Below are 20,177 nucleotides of genomic sequence, written 5' to 3' on the forward strand. Positions count from 1 at the left end.
ACAAAGTAGATGCTAAGACATACTGATTCATCCTTTCAACAGTTCTCAACCAAAAGGTGATCAGAATATCTGATAAATCTACAGAGAATACTGCCACATAATAATGCTGTTATTACTATGTTCTATTCTACTGTTCCACGCTATATAACTGATAGATATCCGTGGGCTGAATTTTCAGAAATCAGTTTCCCAAGTGTTCAATACACCTATCTGATGAACAAGACCACAGTAGACTTTAACAACTACTGACAAAAATAAATTAATTTAAATTAATTTAACCAGTATCTGGTAAAGAAACAAATATATTTATCCAGTAAATACACACACACACACAAATATATTCATACAGAGGGGTCGTTTCATAGAAAAAGAGCTAGGGGAACTCATTAGCATAACTCATTAGCATATGCCACACCCCCTGACATCACCGGAAGTGTGTCATAAGGCCACACCCCCTGACATCACTGGAAGTGTGTCATAAGGCCACACACACCCCCCAACAGTCCTGGCCGCCACCGGCGGCCTTGCAGCTCCACTGCCGAGCCCCATGAGGGGCCCGGCGGTGGACCTGCAAGGCCGGCGGGAGTTCAAGGAAGCCCCGCGAAGGCCCTCCCTGGCCCCAGGCAGGCAGGGGTGGGGAGAGGCAGGGAGGAAGCAACTTACCCTCCCTCTTCTCCTGCCTCCTCCTGGCTAAATGAGGGCCGGAAGCGGGGCGGCCGGAAGCAGGGGGCGGGGCTTCGTCATGTGCCCCGCCCCCCATACCTCACCCGCAGGAACTGCGATCCCCCCCGAAATGACCTCTGTTCATACAGAAGTCATTCATAAAAATCAAGTTCAATTTTTCTTCAAGTAGAAAAGGTGCTATTAATGTTCATATTACACAAGCCATTTCATACAACTCTTGATTGTAGTGTTTCAATATATAGAGTTAAAGTTATGGATTAGAAGACCCAACAAATCACACTCCATTCAATTTTACAGCAAAAATGGCAAAATAAACATTAATTTTCTTTCAAGTGGAAGTATTGCATATTCAACTACAATAGTATGAAATGACTGTGAAATTACATATAACATGTTGTTGTAATAAGAAATAGAAATGGAGAGAGGGTATGCAAAAGAAAGTTTTTCATCTCCTAAATCATGTTATGGTAGGAAAAAATGATTCTGAAATATCATGCATGCAACATATGGAACGTACTGATTTTTCAACACTGTGATACTGTTTTAATATATTCTACTACTGAAGGTTACTTATAGTTGTGACAGGGCAGTTTGACACACTACAACTGCTGTGAGAAAAAGCACAGTGTTACATTTATGGTTTCTGTAGCAAATATGTACTGTGTTGACATGACATGTACTCTAGTGTTTCAAAGATGGTCCCGAGACATCCAAATCTGCTGTGGGAGATACAAGAACACCACCTCTGATTTCTGCAGGAACTGTCCTGTTCAGAAATGCCATTTCCTTGGCTCCATTTCCCAGAGTGCTTTCTTTCCATTCAATATGCTGCTTTCTCAACAGAAAATACTGGAATGATCCTCTGCTTTCTTCCCTTCAAGGATAATGCTAGATGAACAAGCCAATCTTAGATCACATTTTCTTGGAAGAGTTGAATGGCCCAAGCTAGCCCGATCGTGTCAGATTTCAAAAGGTAATCAGGGTCTACCTTAGTTAGGATTTGGATGGGAGACCACCAAGGAAGTCCAGGGTTGCTATGGAGAGGCAGGCCATGGCAAACCACCTCTGGTAGTCTCTTGCCTTAAAAACCCTATGGGGTTATGTCTTTAAGTACTCATGTCAGAGGTGGAGATCTAGAAATCTCAGAAAAACTTATGTGAGCAGGGATTTCCCTTTTCAAAGTGAACAGTGTTCATGCAGCTCTCCATATTTCTTCTTTCAACCTAAGTACACAAACAATGTGTGTGAATAGTGACGTGCTCAGGTATGCAGACAAAAATAACACCTCAACTATCTTACCTAACAGCATATTCAAAAGCATGTAGCATCTCTTGCCCTGCAAATCAGTGGCTACCACGGGCCACATTCCCATGGTATTTGCATGGGTTCAGTTATGGAACGGTAGCCCTGCCCCTCTGTTTCCAGTGCCAGACTGAAGTGTCCCACTGATCTGCTTTCTGCTCCGTGGGATTGTGTGTGTGTTTGTGTGTGTGTGTGTGTGTGTCTGTCACAGAATTCTGATGGAATTCTGTACTATGCTCCTAATAAAGATTTAAAGCCCAATCAAATTCCAGGATTCAGTTCAGATGCTGTACTATGGCCAACTCTGGGAACAGCACTAGATGCAAAATATATATGCACGGGTCCCTAACAGTGGAGCCAACTCTGGCACCACAACCTCATTTCCCCACCAGATTATGAATTGGGATACTGAAGTACAAAGGGATACAACAAGGTCTGAATGACTAACATAATCTCCAAGAAGTATGCTTAGGTAACAACTTCCTACACTTCAGGTTGGGTGCTAAAGTGGCCCTCAGTTCAGCCAGTCATGTATTTATTTATTATTAGATTAGATTTACTGGGCCACCCTTCCGTAGGTAGGGCTCAGGGCGGTTTACAACAGAGTATTATACAAAAAAAAAATCTAAATTAAAAACAAGGTTAAAACCATCTAAATGAAGAACAGTAGATAAAAAGTACTCACAGGGTTGGCAAAGCATATAGGGCATACATGTACTAACAGGGTAGGCAAACCATACAGGACCCCAGCTTCTTCCCATCCAGGGAAAAATAAAATATCTGCCTACATTTCAGATTTTTTGGCAATGATTTCTGAGGTCTCAGAGGGAAAAAAGCGGTATAAATGCTAAATTACAGCTACATGAATGAAACCTAAAATTTAGAAACTGCACTGAAGCCTCACATTACTTTCGATACCCACCGGAATGTGGAGTGTCACAGGGGGTGATCCTCTCGCCAATGCTATTTAACATCTATATGCGCCCCCTTGCCCAGTTGGTCCAGAGGTATGGGCTGGGTTGCCATCAATATGCAGATGATGCCCAGCTCTATCTGTTATTGGAAGGCCATCCGTTCTCTGCCCCTGATAATTTGGCCGAGGCTTTGGAGGCTGTGGCTGGATGGTTGTGGCAGAGTCGGTTGAAGCTAAATCCATCGAAGGAGGAGGTCCTGTACTTAAGCCAGAAGGGAGGGGACACGGGTATCAGGCTCCCCACGCTGGAAGGGGCACCTTTGGTGCTGGCCCAGGAGGTGAAGAGTCTGGGAGTAACACTGGATCCCCCGCTTTCTATGGAGGCCCAGATTACTGTAGCCGCCCGATCTGCCTTCTTCCATCTTCAGCAGATTAGGTTGCTGAAACTCGATCTCCCCCCCCCCCAAGACTTGGCTACAGTGACCCATGCAATGGTCACTTCCAGGCTTGACTACTGAAATTCGCTCTACGCCTGCTTACCCTTGAGGCTGACGTGGGAATTACAGCTGGTGCAAAATGCTAATGGTGACCCCTATGTAGGGTCACGTTTGCCAGGTACTCTGCCAATTGCATTGGTGACCAGTAGAGTTCCGGATCCGCTTCAAGGTGTTGGTAATAACCTTTATAGCCTTACACAGCCTGGGACCAACATATCTGAGGGACCACCTCTTCCCGTATATGCCCCGAAGAGCACTATGCTCTATGGATGAACACCTCCTGGTAGTCCCTGGCCCAAAAGACATCCATCGTGCCTCGACCAGGGCCAGGGTCTTTTCCGCCCTGGCCCCTGCCTGGTGGAACATGCTCCCCATTGAGATCAGGGCCCTGTGGGATCAATTCCACAGGGCCTGAAAGATAGAGCTGTTCCGCCAGGCCTTTGGCTGAGGCAGTGGATGTCCATATATGGCCTCCCTGAGGTGTTTGTCACGCTGTTAACAACTACTGGCTATGGCCAGGAACCTCCCACAATCAGAAAATTTTCTTTGTTATCAACTGTGGCCACCATTTTGATATTTATGATGATGTTTTTAATTTAAATTTTATTGTATTAACTAATATTTTGTATAAATGAAGTGTTACCCACACTCAGCCCGCTTCTGCAAAAGGGCAGGCTATATATGTGAATAAATAAATAAATAAAATAAGAGACTGCAGAGACACAAAACTGTCAACAGACTGCCATTGGAAGTCTGACCAAATCCAGAATAAGTAGCCTGAGGAATCTTAATGTGACTTTCAGTGCCTGACTATGAAAATACTAATCATTTTACTTTATTTATTTTACAAAATGTATACCCAGCCTTTCTGCCCACATACAGGCCATCAAAGTGGCTAACAAATTAAAACATACATAATAAAATCACATCTTAAAAACCATTAAAATCAACAAAAATACATCACTAAAACAATTAAACCCAGAACTAAAAGACACACCAAAACATTAAAAAAAAAAAATTAGAACATTGGCCAGGAAGGATGTATCACTGAGGGAACACCAAACAAAGCAAAAAAGGCTTCATCCTCTAGTGGAAATACAAAAGACAGCTGAGCAAAGACCAAAACAGAAAATATGAAGCTCTCACTACCCCTTAAGGCCCTACTGTAAGCAGGATCCTATTATGTAATTTTTGTGCTGTTTAATGTGTCATGTGAATACTTCAGTTATTTCTGGTGGTTCCAGACTTCTAAAATCACAATGCACTGGTTTCTGAATGTCCCATTTGGTTGACTGTACCGACTCACTATGTGTAATCCACCTTGCGTCCTTGTGACAAAGGCGGAGCATAAACAATGTAAATAAATAAATCCCATCTCAAAGTTATTTACTTACTCTGTTCTAGCCCACCTTCCTCTACAACAGGGACTCAAAGCGACTTACAGAATTCTCCTCTCCTCCATTTTATCCTGTTAAATTTAGCAGTGTACGACCTGTTAAAAGATTTTCCCAAGCCAATCTATTTCAACACGAGCTCTGGGCCCCCGTTTTACATAAACAGGATTTTGTTACCCCTACTCCAGGGTGCCCCTCTCTGTGTTACAGTGGCAACACAGGCACTGGTTTTCCTCGGCTTCATTCCATGCTGCTGCTGTAGCATTTAAAGGCCTTGACACCATATAGGCAGGGCAAACTGCATGAGTCCTTATTGTTTGAACATAGCCACTGTCCCACTGTGCAACTGACTCCACCTATATGAAAGGAGGCCTTTGCGCATTTCAGCAGTGCCATGTAATGAAGCCAGGTCTAAGCTGGCTCAGGGCACCTGGCTGAAACACTAAAATGATTGTAGAGCGTAATGGAGAAGAGGCTAAGAAATATGCCAAGGCAGAGCAAAAGCAGCAGCAAGAGGCAGAAGAAGCCATGTCTGTCATACGCACTTGGAACTCTGGGACAATGGCATGCAGAGGATGATATGGATGAAGATGATGGTGGGGGTGACGAAGATGATGGTGGGAATGATGAAGATGAGGTCTCATTTAAGGCCTTTGGCTTTATCCAGTACACTCGCGTATCCTGTTTACCTTTCTTGCTAGAACAGCTGACATCACACTGGAAAACATCTTCACTGCTATCACTATGCAAACGCTCTTTCTGGAGAAGTTTGTCCACCCTCTGGATGATGCACTCAAGACTTTTGTCAACGTTCACCCAAACCTTTTCCTGGGAAAATGAGAGGGGGAAGAGGAAAGCAAACAGATGCCGTTTTGATTAAACATAAGAAAATTGATTAAACATAACATGGGCTGCCTTATTTCTGGTCTCACCTAAGGGAGAATCCTGAAGTGAAACAGCAGATGAAGTAGTTCAAAAGTTCCAAATGAAGCAAAACCAACACAATGTTGGCCTGTGTCCAAAGCACACTAGCACTACCTTTTAAAGTCAACATTGCATTGGTATTAGTGTTCTTGTCTGAGGGGGGCATTTTATAGGTACATCATGAAATACAGTTAAAACGCTTAGATCCAGGTAGTCAGCTGTGTTGGTCTGAAGCAGTAGAAGAAATTTAGAGACCAATAGAAGATGGGGACGGCAAAGGATGAGATGGTTACACAGTGTCATAGATGCAACTAACATAAAGTTGAGCAAACTTCAGAGGACGGTGGAAGACCAGAAGGCCTGGCGTGATCTCGTCCATGGGGTCACGAAGAGTCGTTCTCGAATGTGTGACTGAACAACAACAACAAAAGCACCTTTAAGACCCACAAAGCTTTATTCAAGGTATGAGCTTTCGTGTGCAAAGCACACTTTTCCAAATACAGTGGGATGGGATGTAAGGTTGAACCTTACATCCCATCCCACTGTATTTGAAAAAGTGTGCTTTGCACACGAAAGCTCATACCTTGAATAAAGCTTTGTGGGTCTTAAAGGTGCCACTGGACTCTAAATTAATTAAAACTCTTGTTTTCCATTGTATTTCACAGACTGAAGCCTTTTAAATTTGGGTTCAGGTTAAAAGACAACTGTCCATTTTCAGTTCAACAAAGTGATACACTTTAGTTCCTTGTTAAAAAGAAATCATCATATTGTTACACAGTTGATCGCAGAAGCCAAGCTTTATGCTCTATTCATATTAGCAATGAAAAGTAGAGAGTGGAATTGCCCTTTCTGAAATATTTATAGCAGAGGTGTCAAATTCATTTGTTACAAGGGTCAGATCTGGCATAAATGTCACTTTGTCGGGCCGGGTCATGTGTGCCATAAAATGTAACACAAGGTACCAGGGGTATAAACCTAATAAAGATGATTTCAGATGCCAAATGACAATAGAAGGTGTGATTGGATTAGGTGTGATATGCAGAGGGGTAGTAGGAATAGAGATACCAGCACTAGTAATGAGACAGGAAACCTAGGTCTCAGTTTGGTACAGGAGGATTCAGTCCAGGAGGATGCAAAAAATAAATGGAAATAAGTATAAAGAAGTCAGCAGTGATTCAAAAAAGTTCATACCGTACCACAAATTTTCGATAGTCTAAGGTGCTACCGGACTCTTACTCTTTCTACTGCTATTAGAAACCACAACATTCAAAAACCAGTGGGGAAACATTTTACCTTCCAGGACATTCAGTTGCTGACCTAAGAGTAGCAGTTCTCTCACAAAGGAATTTCAAAGGGAGATTAGAAAGACTGCTGAATTGCAATTGATAAGGGAGCTCAAGACAATGCATCCTCCTAGACTGAAGTTCTTCTCTGTTCTTACCAATGCCTGCTATTGTCATTTGGCATTTGAAATCACTTCATTTTCCAAGATATAAGGACACGTGGACTCACCTAGCTGTATCTGAAAAAGTGAGCAGTAACTCATGAAAGCTCATGTTAAAATCAGTTAAAATCATGAAGTTTACTGTTAGAAAACTAAGTGCTTTCCCTGTAACAAAGACACAACTACTTGTAAGTCTGATTATATTTTTTCATGGTCTGTATGCATTACACTGATGGGGGTTCTGCGCCTGCATGGAATACAAAGATGACCACTCAAAGGACAACAGTTAGAGGCAAGCAACTTGGGGTTTTTTTCTTAAGCAAAATGATTCTACAGAAAGAAAAGCAAGGATTAACATTAGGGATGGGCACAAATCCAAAAACTCGAGTTCGGAGTGGTTCCAAAATTGAGCCAAAAATGCCTTGAACCAAACTGGCCAGTTCAGGTCCCCTTTTCTCTTGTAAAAGATAAAATAGGTTAAAAGAAATGATCCAAATATCAGACTCTTAAAATTTTTTACACACAGAACTGAAAGTTTTACATATACAATTGATGGGTATATCTTATGACCAGTAGACCATAAATTTAAATACTCTATGGCTAAAAAATATTTGTATAATTATACTATTTATACATTCTAACAATTATATAATTTCCACTTTAACATAGATCAATTTGGAGAGCATGTGCAGTTACCATGAGAGATTATCGATGGCCTACTATGTACAGTTTTAGCAGCTGCACATCACATGAGGTAAAAACAGCAAAAATTTTCTGGTATCTTAAAATGTTTTATTATGTGCATTTTTAATGTGCAATTGATATGTAATAATTTGGCTTTTTTCTCTCCCTTTTGACAATTCCAGAAAGCAACACCTGGCTCTAAAGAAAATCTTTGTTCATATATTTATTTCTGGATGTGTGTTCTTTTACAATAGTAATATTGGCCACTGAGGAAGGCCCTAAGGGGCTGAAAAACGTATGGTCTACTGGTCATAAGATATACCCGTCAATTGTTTACGTAAAACTTTCAGCTCTGTGTAAAAAGTTTTAAAAGTCTGATATTTAGGTCATTTTTAACCTATTTTATATTTTACTAATGTGTATGCCATAATATTTATATTTTTATAATAACTTATTTTGTTAGCTTGACCCTTATATATCACAGCCATATCTTGGGTTGAGTTCTCCCCCCCATTCCCCCCCTTTCTCTTGGCCATGGCAAGCTGTGGCTGGGAGAAAGGGGGGGAATCACCTGGGAAGGGTTAAATGGTTGGCTTCAAAGCAGGGGGAGTGAAATGGATAGGTTTAATGGCTGCCAGCCATTTAAACTAAGAGCAGACAAGCAGACCCACCCCACTGTTAGGTTTAAATGGCTGGCAGCCATTGGACTGGTTGGTTTTGCTTCCCCCCACTTCCAAGTGGGGGAAAGCGAAACTAACAAGTGAAACGGCTTGCAGTCATTTTAGCAGTCCATTTCACTTCCTCCCACTTTGAAGCAGGGTGAAGCAAAACTGACCAGTGAAACGACTCGTAGCCATTTAAACCTAACAGGTGAGCTGCAGACCTGTGCTGCTCAGCTGTTAGGTTTAAATGGCCCAAACACCCAAACTGGGCAAAAGTCCAGTAAATGTTCAAGGAAGGCGCCTTCCCTGAACATCAGTTCAGGGGCTCTGAACCAGGCCAAATTTGTGCCTGATTTTGGTTCACAAACTGATTTGTGCCCATTCCTAATTAATATACAGCTCTGTTTCCCAATTACATGAAAACCATCTAAAGCCTACCTGACTCTCAGGTATAGGGGACATCTCAAAGTAAGACTTACAGCAGTAATGGGATCCAGGCCTTCAGTCAACAAACCTACCCACTCTTCCTCATGCCAATCCACCTGCAGAGAAGATCGGCTATTTCTTCCTGTCCATCTGGCCACCAGAGTGTCCTGGTCATTCCTTAATACAACTTGTTCTTCTTCTGTAGAGGTTGGAGAGGCCTTTGAAGCTATATAATCTGGTCTAGCAGCATTCAGTGCATGGATTGAATTTGCCAAGAGTTTGCAATCACAGACTGTGACAAGCTGCCGCGTCTAGAGACAATAAAAATACATGCACATGTACTTCACATACCATTGTTTAAAGTAATTTTTTCCGTTTCAATTGTTTTTGCATGATCTCTGCATAAACTTGGTCTTGCTATAAAATATATAACCAAAGAGGAAATCACTTTGGGTGAAGAAAGAAGCCAAGTGGAAGACAGATTAAATTGAAGTGGAAGGCGGTAACAGAAAAGGCAGGACAAGGATTTCTATTTATTCCTTTGTTGTGAAAGTTTCCCATACTATATCCAGAATGCAAAATTGCTATGAAGCCATCCACTTTCAACCTAATAATTCCAAATGATATTTGGAATAATGTCCTCTAAAGGTCCTACTCCCATTGAGATTTCCGTGTTATACAGTTGCAAGTACTGCAACCATTTTTCACTTTTTAAAAATAACATTCCTTTATTTAAACGTATTTACTTATTTAAAGCATTTTTATGTTGCCTTTGCACCCAATCAGGGCCTATACAGCGGCAAACATAAAAACATAAAAACATTTTAACAAAAATACCGTTAAAATTATAGTAAAGCCGGGTCACCAGCCTTAATCCCAGATGTTATTGCAGAGATTGTGGATGTTCAAACAAAGAAATTAATCTTAGAAACTGCTCGTGGCCAAAAAGGTTTGAAACTAGATTATGCTATCACCCAAATATTCCCAGATCTTCCGTATGAAATCTTGACAGCTCAAAGAAATATGTGTCCAGTGATACAGAGACTAATAGAACTAAAAATACCGTATCAGTGGTTACCTCTGGGTCATCTCACAGTTACCCAATGGGGAAGGACTTGGACAGCCCATGATGTACCTTCAGGAGAGGAAATGATTACAGCTATTACGCAGGCTGCCAGTGGCTCATAGGACTAGACTTGATAAGGATGCGAAATAGGCAGTACTGGAATAAAAACTTTTACTTAAATTTAAATTGGGATATTGCACAACGCAGGTAAGTCTGTATGGGGAAGATCCCCAGCCCGCCAATGGCGAGTCTCTTTTAGGGACTCCTTTGGGGAACCAAAGATTCCGGAGCGGGCAGCACGTCCCAAAGATAAACACTAGAAGATAAACATTTTGGCGTTCAGCAGTAATTCTTGCTTTCCTTTAATTGTAATAGTTACATAATAAAATTATACATTAAAAGTGTAAAGAAATAAATTGACAAGTAATAATTAATAGCAATTGGAAAAAATAATTTGGGGTTAAGAGGGGTAAGAAAAACAAAAGATGTATGAATTGTATAATGATATATTTTCGGAACGTAGAATTAAGTTTGTGGGAACATTCCCAAATGGATTATAAAGATAGGACAATAGATATATTAGAAATCAATCCAATTTGGGCATATTGTAGGTTATCTTTGATAAACTAGTTTAAATGTTATTCCTTCCTTTGTTATGATGTTTTGTATCAACTTGTATTATGGGAATTAAAATCAAAATAAAATATATTAAAAAATAGTTAAAATTATAAAATTCAACTAAAAAAACATTAAACAAACAACACTAGAAAGAGGGTCAATAAACAGTTGTCACCCACCAGTGGAAGACAATGACAGAAGTAGACAGATGAATCTCCCTGGGGAGGGAGTTCCAAACCTTTGGTGCCATGACAGAGAAGGCCCTTTCTTGGGCTGCCACCCGCCTAACCCCAAGATGACAGGGGCAACTGAAGCAGGGCCTTCAGAGGATAACCAGAGTGAGTGGATAGGTTCATACTAGAGAAAGTGGCCCTCAAGGAATGTTGGTCCTAGGCTGTAAACGGCTTGAAAGGTCAATCCCAGCACCTTGCATTCAGCTCGGAAGCAAATTGGAAGCCAGCAGAGGTGGAACAAGACTGGAATGATATGGTCCCAACAAGCCACTCGAGTCAACGCTCTGCCTGCAGCATTCTGTGCCAACTGTACCTGCCGGACAGTTTTCAAGGGCATCCCTTCATAGAGCACATTGCAGTAATCTAATCTAGAGGTTACCAGGGCATGCAGCACTGTGGCAAGATCATTTCTGCCCAGGAAGGGCCGCACCTGGCTCACCAGTCAAAGCTGCTGAAAGGCACCTCTGGCCATTGCTGTCACCCATTTATCCAACATGAGGCCCAGGTTCACAAGCACCCTTAAGCTATGAACCTGCTCCTTTAGGGGAAATGCAACCCCATCCAGAACAGGGAATGACCCATTTGCTGGGTCAGTCATTCTCTCTACCAGTAGCACCTTCATTCTGTCGGGATTTCGTATCATCTTGTTAGCCTTCACCCATTCCAAAACCACCTCCAGGCACCTGTTCACAGTGTCTAACCTACTTCATTCACAGTGCTTCAGGAAGGTTACAATTTAAAAATAATATTATCTACATCAAATTAAAATGTATTTTAAATTCTCGGCTTTTTTAGAAGCTGGTCACCAAAATTAGCCCAGATAAAAATGCTAAAAGTCTTGCGAGTTTGGGAAGCCTGCAGGGCAAGTGTGTACCACAACTGTAGCACCATGAGCCAGGAATATACACTCTATATACTAAACACTCAAGTGGGTGAACAGTCAAAAGGAATCCTCAGTTAAACGAACAGAGATCACAATGGGACAAATGAACCACCTATTGTTTCCCCATACCTTATCTGCCAGAATGGCAAGTGTTCTTTCAAGCCCATTGGATGATTTGTCCTTGGCGGCTCTGGAGAGTCTTTCTGCATAGTAACTAACTTGAGTTTTCAGGGTGTTGATCTGTGCAATGATCTCCTTTGCTCGAATAATATCCTGTGGTATGTACACTATTGACTGGGAGCTGGATGACGTGCTAGAGGGCGGGAAAAATGACCAATTTTAAATATGAACTTACGAGGCGACTGCAGTAACTGCATTCTTTCATCATGCCAAGAGGACAGCACAAGCAACTGCCTGTCTACATTAACAAATTAAACGCAAAAGACTTAACAGCAGACTACTCCATTGGGAATCAGGTGCCCTTCACATTTTTGATGAAAGCATCTGGCCACAGATATATACAATGTGCATGCTGAGTGAATGTGCAGAGGTTGTGCAGAAGAAAGACAGCATGGTTCTGTCAATGCATGGCTACAAAACAATAAGAAAGGGCCCCAAATGTTACTTAGTGTAGCCCTTGCCCTAAAGCATTGACTCGGAGTCAGTGATCTATCAGTGGAAGCTGCTGACAGTCACAGATCTTCCTCACGTTCCCCTCCACCTAGCAGCCATTTCTGACCTCAGGAAGAGTGATTCCCAGGAATGCAAGACCCACATGGAGAATTTTGTGGGCTGCAGCAATGAGGGGCTTTGACTCTTTTATCAAAGAAATTAAATCAGAAGAGTTTCCGGCTAAACATTAGGAAGAACTTCCTGACAGTCAGTGTGGCTCCTCAGTGGAACAGGCTTCCTTGGGAGATGGTGGTTTTCTTTGGAGGTTTTCAGAGGCTAGATGGCCATCTGACAGCAATGCTGATTCTGTGAACTTAGGCAGCACATGAGAGGGAGGGCAGGAAGGGTTGCAGCAGGGCTTAGTTCTCATGGCCCTTTCGTACATGCCCAGAGAAATGCTGATCACCACTTTGGGGTCAGAAAACAATTTTTCTCCCGGCCAGTTTGGCCAGGGATCCTGGAGGGATCCCCCCCCATCTTCTGGGCATGGAACAGGAGTCACCAAGGGTGGGGGGGGGAGGTATTTGTGACTTTCCTGGATTGTGCAGGGGCTTGGACTAGATGACCCTCTAGGTCCCTTCCAACTCTATGATTCTATGAATGCCACTGATGGAAGAGATAAATCTCACCCCTTTCCACCTCCTGACTATAGCCCAGTGACCCACATGGCTGCTACACACAGGTTCCCACCACCTCAGGAATCAACTTTCCCAGGACTGGAAGTGGCCTCTGGGGGAGAGGAAAACAGGGAACATACTCAATCCTTGTATTAAAATTCCTGGTCCTTGTGCCAGTGTATCACTAGATAAAACCCAGTGAGCTGGATCCAGCCAGCTTTGTTGTTTAATCTCACTCAACCCTCATCTTTATTACGGCCCTCATTCCACTTGGCTTTTATGGTCCCATGATCCCCAGTATATAATAAGCCTTTATCCAAGAACATTAACACATTACTTGATAGCATCTTCAAACTTCTGTGCCAAATTCACAGTTCTGGCTCAACAGCGGACAGGCATGCACAATTGGTGAGAAGCTGAATGCAACTCACCAGGAATATATTGTGGCCTGTCACTTGCTCAAAACCCGCAGTGTTTTCGCAGATGCAGTAAGCAAAAACACCCAGATACTCCTACAGAGCAGGGATCCCCAACATGGCACCTAAGGGCGTCAGGGTGCCCACCAACCCCTCCCCTGGTCCCCTCTGAGTGTTTTTATAAAGTGGGTGGGGCTCAGTGTTCCCTCTAAGATGAGTTAGTGTGAGCTAACTCACAGTATTTTAGCCTCTGGCTCACCCATTTTTGTCTTAGCTCAGGAAGGATGGCTCCAGAGCAAACTAATTTACGCAGCAGCCAAATCACCCTCTCACAACTTTAATGCCAGTAGCTCACAAAGTAGAATTTTTGCTCACAAGACTCCACAGCTTAGAGGGAGCACTGGTTCTCTTACACAGAATGGGGCTCTTACACAGAAAGGCTTCCGATTGGCCCCTGGAGATCTGTTTGGTTGTGCAGATCAAAATATTGTTTCAGTGGAAGCTGTCTCCACTGCGTTGATTTTATTCTCTCTCTCACTCCTCTTTTTCCAGTGTATTTTTAAAATTGTCCCTCTTCTCCCCCTTACTTGGGCTTCCTCTGCGTATGAGGCTCTGCCTCCTGTGGCAGCCATTTTGTGACTGGCTTTGCCTCCTGCAGCAGCCATTTTGTGGCTGTGCCCAGCCCCAATGTCTGAATTCCAAAGGGGCTCAGAGGGTCAAAAAGGCGAGATCCCCACTATAAAGGGCTGCCATGTATCATTGTTTGGATGAACTCAAGTTTGGTGAGTCATCATGAGCAGGAGTGGCTTAATGTGTCAACTTAACAGCTTTCACCTTCTATTCAAACAAAAAACACAAGGCAGCTGTGAAATTTAGAGGACTACCAAAAGGGTGGGGGGGCCCCCTAAGGGTACATAATTCAAACAGCCCAGGGAGCCCTGATCATCACAGAACAGTAGCAGCACCCCTATTCTAAATCAAGCATCTTGCGTGGGTTCTTCTGAATGTGACTGTGGAGGAGGGGCAGAGGGAATCTTCTCCTGGGAGACCATGGTGGCTCTTGGCAGCACTGGAAACTTTTTGAGTGAATAAATCCGGGCTTTCCCCCCAAGGCTCTGCAACTGGTTCTTCAAAATATTTTAAATGACTAAACAATGCCACTGAAAGAATGGCTTCCCTCTGCAACTGTCAGCATTATCACGTGGGTAGCTTTAGAAAGAAAGAATGCTGAATGTACACTTCAGCTACATTACACTCCAGCTGAAAAAGAGGTCCTGTTGTGGGGATGCATGAGGCTGCAAATGCCAAGTGAGACCCATTACCTTCTTTTTTAAAAGAAGCTCTCCAGTTTACTGTGTTGGAAGCTGATGCAGGCACTGGGACTGGCTTACAGGACAGTGTGAGGGAGGATGCTGGTTTCTACATTTCCCTTTTTCAACTAGGGAAAATGGCCTAAACATTACTAATTTTGAAGATTCTAAAGTCTGAAAGGATTTTACAGAGGTCTTTTGAAGCAACTGCCTGAGAAAAATGTATTCTGCTTGAAGATGCTACCATATACAAAGCTAGCACTGGAAGAACTAGGAAGCAATTTGGTACTGCTCAAAAGATGTTCGAAGAAATGTGCCTTCCGGTTGATTGGGTTTTGTTACTGCATTTAAAATGGTTGGGGTTTTTTGGTTTTTCATCCATTATACTGTGGCTACGTTTTGATCTGATCATGCCAATTTATTATGATGTTTTACAGTTTTATTACTGTATTTATTTTATTATTGGAAAACACTTTAGGCAAGTACTTCAGAGAGGTGCTCTAGCAAACAAATATAAATATTAAACAATGCAATACAGGGGCAACATCTGAAGGATTTTGGTTGCTTATCTTCCTCCTAATCACCTATTTTAGGGACAGAATGAAGTTTGAGTCCAGTGGCACCTTTAAGACCAATACAGTTTTATTCAAGGTATTTCTTACACCATATGAGAGATACCATGCAGAATTAGGATATAAGTAGCAGCAAAATACATACAGCAGTTTCCTGCTCAGGCTCACAGTAAAAGAAAAAAGAAAGGAATCTACTGCAAAATGAGAGGAAAGATATTTTATGGCAGGAGGTTCATGCACATCTGCTTTAATGAACAGCTGTCATCCTTCACTGGCAAATTAAACTGTAAAAATAATTTTTAAAAACCCACCATTCCAATCTACATATGTTTGTGGATGCACAAGAAAATTAACACAATGGGTGCTGTCAGGAGGAAATTACAGGATTTAAAATGGAAAAAATGTTATGTTTGGACTCAATGTTTTTAGTGCAGCTACTGCTTTCATGTAAACTTATTGCTTTCGTAACCCCCTAAGGAAGAAGATGAATAACAGACTTCTCTTGACCTGGTAGACTGCAATACAGGCCTTTTAAGTATCTAACTATTAAACCAATTTTACATCTGTATGTTTAAAAATGCAATCTTATAGACTTACAGTGGGTTGGAATCCCATGGATCTGGTCCATTAGTAGGGGCCACATGTCCTTGTCAGAAGGAGTCATCCCCCTGATATAACACCCTTAGAAGAAAAACAGTTCTGCTAGCAAAACAGCTCCATGGGATTCCACCTCGTAAATTCCAATCACTTTCAAAGGATCTAATCTAGTCTGCAGATAACAGATGCAAACTCATGTATCCTGATCAAATGTAGCCCTGACTCAGACCATCACATGAGATCGCAAAGATTGCTCTACTTTTATCAGAGGGAGCAGATCTGTGTCTGTGTGCATGCTCCCATCTGTGTATAGACCTACTTTGCCCACTAAAATGAATTAATCAGACCATGTGTGCCTCTGCACACTAGCACCCGTCTGGAAATAAGCAGGAACATCTAACCACATCTAATTTGTAACTTGAATGTGGTATCCCCCTCCGACTATTGACCCCCACACTTCACCATTCATGATGTCTGAAGGTCCCTTGTTCCACAGATGCAGCACTAACAAAGAAGCGTACCAGACTGCAGCAGGGAAAAAGCCAGAAGAAATTGGCACCACTTGTTGTTCACATTACTGGGGCACATCCTGACTGCTTACCCCATGTCACTAATTACCTAAGCATGACCAGCCCCCACATTTCTGAGGGGAAAGGGCTTCCAGGCTGGACAGCAGGACCTCCAGGCATTTCTGAGCCTCAGCACCTGGCTTTAACTGGAGCAGGTTAAGATATTTTTATTTTGTCAGGCTTTTGAATAAGATCTGGAGACATCTGGCGGATATCATTCTACTATTGTACAAGAAGTTGAAATATAACTATTTTTATCTATGTTAAATAATGAATCTATTTTATGAATCTGTACTGCCTTGAGAGTTTCTAGGAGACAGAAGGGTGGCATATAAATTTATACATAATATTTTTTACAAATTTATGTGTATAAATTTATACAAATCTATACCCAAGACATTTTTACAAATTAAGCCACACCCACCCACCGGCTCCCCATCAACACCCATTGTGACATCATATAGCTGAGGCAGTTACTAAAATGGTGGCAACCACAGAATACTTTTATGCTTCAGCAGTAATTCCCACAAAACACCTCAATAGGTATTCCAAACATTTTTGGCTTCAGACATAAAGCAGTTATCCACGCAAGTTGAAGCATCTCAATTAACTTCCTCATCAAAAAATCAAAAACATTTATAAAATGCTAGCTGTTCATTAAAGCTAACTATGCAGATGGAAAAGAATAAATCATTCATACAGTGCACCATAGTGAAAAATTTATTCACTGCATGAAGCAAAATGTGCAAAGGCCAAGATGCAAAGCATTTCACAGGGGGGGGGGGAGGCCCTCCTATACATGAATACATTCGTCCTTGCATAAAAAAGAGATGAAAAGAGAATTCTTGTCTCAGATTCCCAGAAACAGAAAACTCACCAACATTCCTCATAACTGCTAAAAAAAGAACCAAAAGAAAATTAGCCATTTGTTAGCAAATACCAAAAGCAGAAAACAAAGCAAAGCAAAGTTAGACTAAGTTATATTAATTATTTTCCAATAAAGCATGTCTATGTTATTAAAACTTGTAAGCCAAACAGAGTCACAGTGAATGCAAAATGGCAGATGATTTGCAGCTTGGTCCATTGATTTCTGATTACCTCATCCAATGGGGGAGTTACACACATCTCAAGGAACGAAATGCAGGGGGAGTTTTCAATTTGTCAATGCAACACTGGCACTCAAAAATCTATGGCTGTAATCCAAAGAACCACACTGTTTGGCACACCCAAAGTTTTGTGTCTCTTGGACAGCAGCTTCTCATGGCAAACTGCATTTGAATCTGAGGGGATTTTCAAAAGTAGTTTGTGATGGATATGCCATGGGTGTCTGTTGTCCAAAGAGGGGGCAGGAGTTTTGTAAAAACTCCCAGTGGGCATGCCAAAACCATTAGGCATACCTAAAGCAGTTCTTTGAATTCTGACCTCTATAAAGGTTGACAAATGGCCTCCACAGAGAGCTGATAATTCCACCGCTTGCATGTAGAGAGCTTCCACAAGACAGTAGAGAGGGACTGGAAGTGGGACAGAGGAAGAGAAGCTGTATAAAGAACAAGATGTCAAATCCTTCTTGGTCATGTAACACTTGTGCAAGGACATTAAACACCTGACAGTTTTAGAGGTCAGAGATGCCCATCTTCTCTACAGGGACTGCAATTACACTTGGGGATGACTGTCGCAGCAAATGAAAATAAAAACATCTACTTAGAACACAGTTTTAGGATACTGACTTTCACCAGCAAACAGGTGTGTACAGGACAAACACCTTCATCAGAAAATCTCTTATCTTTGACTGAATTTTTTTTAACTTAAATGCCTATTTTCAGCCCTGCCTTGTAGCAAGACACCTTCTTCTCTCCTGCGAGCCTCTCCTTGAATCACTGAAGTGCAGATTTGTACTTTGCATTAATAGGATGCAGTCAGAATTGACACAGAAAGTCTGTTTGTCTGTTGATGCACTGCCTGTATTCCAGCACAATAAACAGCATGGTTAGGTGATGCTGAGATGATTACTTATAATGAACATTCAGGCAAAGAGCGAGGTGTGTGTGTGAGTGAGGGCTTCAGGTTAGGAAGCAAAACTCTTGACATGTAACACCTGAGTTAAAATCCTGCCTCATTTTCAGATGTAGGACAGAGTTCTTTTATAGGAGAGACCACAGTCTTCTTCTGTTCTTTTGTCCTGTGCCTTTTCTCTTTTTTAAAAAGCTATATGAAGCACCTACTGTTATTTTTGTGTTTTGTTTAGATGGCTCTCCTGATGTGCCAAGCACTTCATTAGTCATCCTCACAGTGGGCTTACAAAACAAGCCCTTTTTAGAGTACCATGTTACATATATGGGCACTGAAGCTTAGAATCAGGCCTGCCCAACAGTAGGTGCTCCATATAGTTAAAAAAGAGAAAAGACACAGGACCAAAGAACAGAAGAAAATGATGATCTTTCCTCTAAACAAACCCTTTGCAACAGAACAATCATTATTTGGAATGTGCCCAGCAGACCTGGGTTATAGTCACTAGCTGTTCCTAAAATGGATGTCTTGTGTGTTGTTGGGAGGAAAGTCCTGAATTTGGGATGGAAGCCTTTGACCTCTAGTTAATGCTGGCTTTGCTAAAGTCAATAGAAGGACTTACAACACTTCTGTTTTTCCAACAGCAACATACACAAACTTGCCACTTTTTCCCACTTAAAAGTATTGCCTTCTGCCGATGAAAGAGTATACATGCTTTTGAACTCTCTGTGAGGGCAAGGTTCTTAAACTAACCAAGGGGACTTTTAAAAATACTGAGTCCTTTCCCATCAGTATATTCTCCATGAAAAGATCTATCAGTGGCAGCATGCAAGGCAGCAGTGGTGGGGCAGAGCAACTCTCACAACTGTAAACAAGAAGAGAATGAAATGTTAATTAGACAGCATCTACACTACAGAGGTGAAAAACCTGGTTGAGATTGGTCTGTTGAAGGATTGGCTCCATCTGCACTAAAGCTCAGCTCTGTTACACACTGGCTCTGATGGGGACACTAATGCTCATCATAAGTTTAGATGACGTATTAGTATAATGTGATGGCTCTGATGGGGACACTAATGCTCATCATAAGTTTAGATGAAGTATTAGTATAATGTGACACCAAGTGCTGAATAGCCAGGGCCTTGCCAGGATCCTTACCCATGTTCAAAACGTCAAGTCTGGCAAAAGTACTGATGGGAAATCACATCTGCGAGATTTTTTATTTATTTTATTTATTTATAGCTTCAATTTATAGCCCGCCCTCCCCGCAACACGGGCTCAGGGCGGCTCACAGACAGGCAAAGCCAGGACATAAAACAGATTAAAACCATATAAAAACATCACTACAATATCACAACATAATTACAACCTATTAAGTGCTCTAGATGTTCAAACAAGATCTTCCATAAAGATGGCGTCTCGAAGATGGTACACCCAATCAGTGCAGCCAGTTCCATGTGACACTGTTGATCTCTCTTCCCAGGGCCAGAAGCTAATGATGGTAAAATAGTGATGGTAGAATAGTGGCGGCTCCTACTCAAAAGCCTGGCGGAAGAGCTCCGTCTTACAGGCCCTGCGGAACTGCACAAGGTCCCGCAGGGCCCGGATCTCCTCCGGGAGCTCATTCCACCAGGTAGGAGCCGCCACCGAAAAAGCTCTGGCCCTGGTAGCAGCCAGCTTGGCCTCCTTG

At 42.1% G+C, this 20,177-nt stretch overlaps 1 protein-coding gene across 3 annotated transcripts in view; it reads right to left on the bottom strand.

Moving 5' to 3' along the window:
• INPP4A (inositol polyphosphate-4-phosphatase type I A) overlaps positions 1–20,177 on the bottom strand; it is a 135,949-nt gene that overhangs the window by 26,185 nt on the left and 89,587 nt on the right. Inside the window, exons 14-17 of one of the 3 annotated variants that reach the window (XM_015411199.1) lie at positions 17,881–17,994; positions 11,860–12,043; positions 9,023–9,241; positions 5,336–5,618 (exon numbers count right to left, since the gene is read on the bottom strand). In XM_015411199.1, the coding sequence (XP_015266685.1) occupies positions 5,336–5,618; positions 9,023–9,241; positions 11,860–12,043; positions 17,881–17,994 (800 nt within the window). The remainder of the gene's footprint in view (positions 1–5,335; positions 5,619–9,022; positions 9,242–11,859; positions 12,044–17,880; positions 17,995–20,177) is intronic. The other 2 variants (XM_015411201.1, XM_015411200.1) reach the window with 2 other exon arrangements.

This window comes from Gekko japonicus, unplaced genomic scaffold, assembly GCF_001447785.1.
Source record: "Gekko japonicus isolate JY-2015 unplaced genomic scaffold, Gekko_japonicus_V1.1 scaffold1123, whole genome shotgun sequence".
Lineage (NCBI taxonomy): Eukaryota > Metazoa > Chordata > Lepidosauria > Squamata > Gekkonidae > Gekko > Gekko japonicus.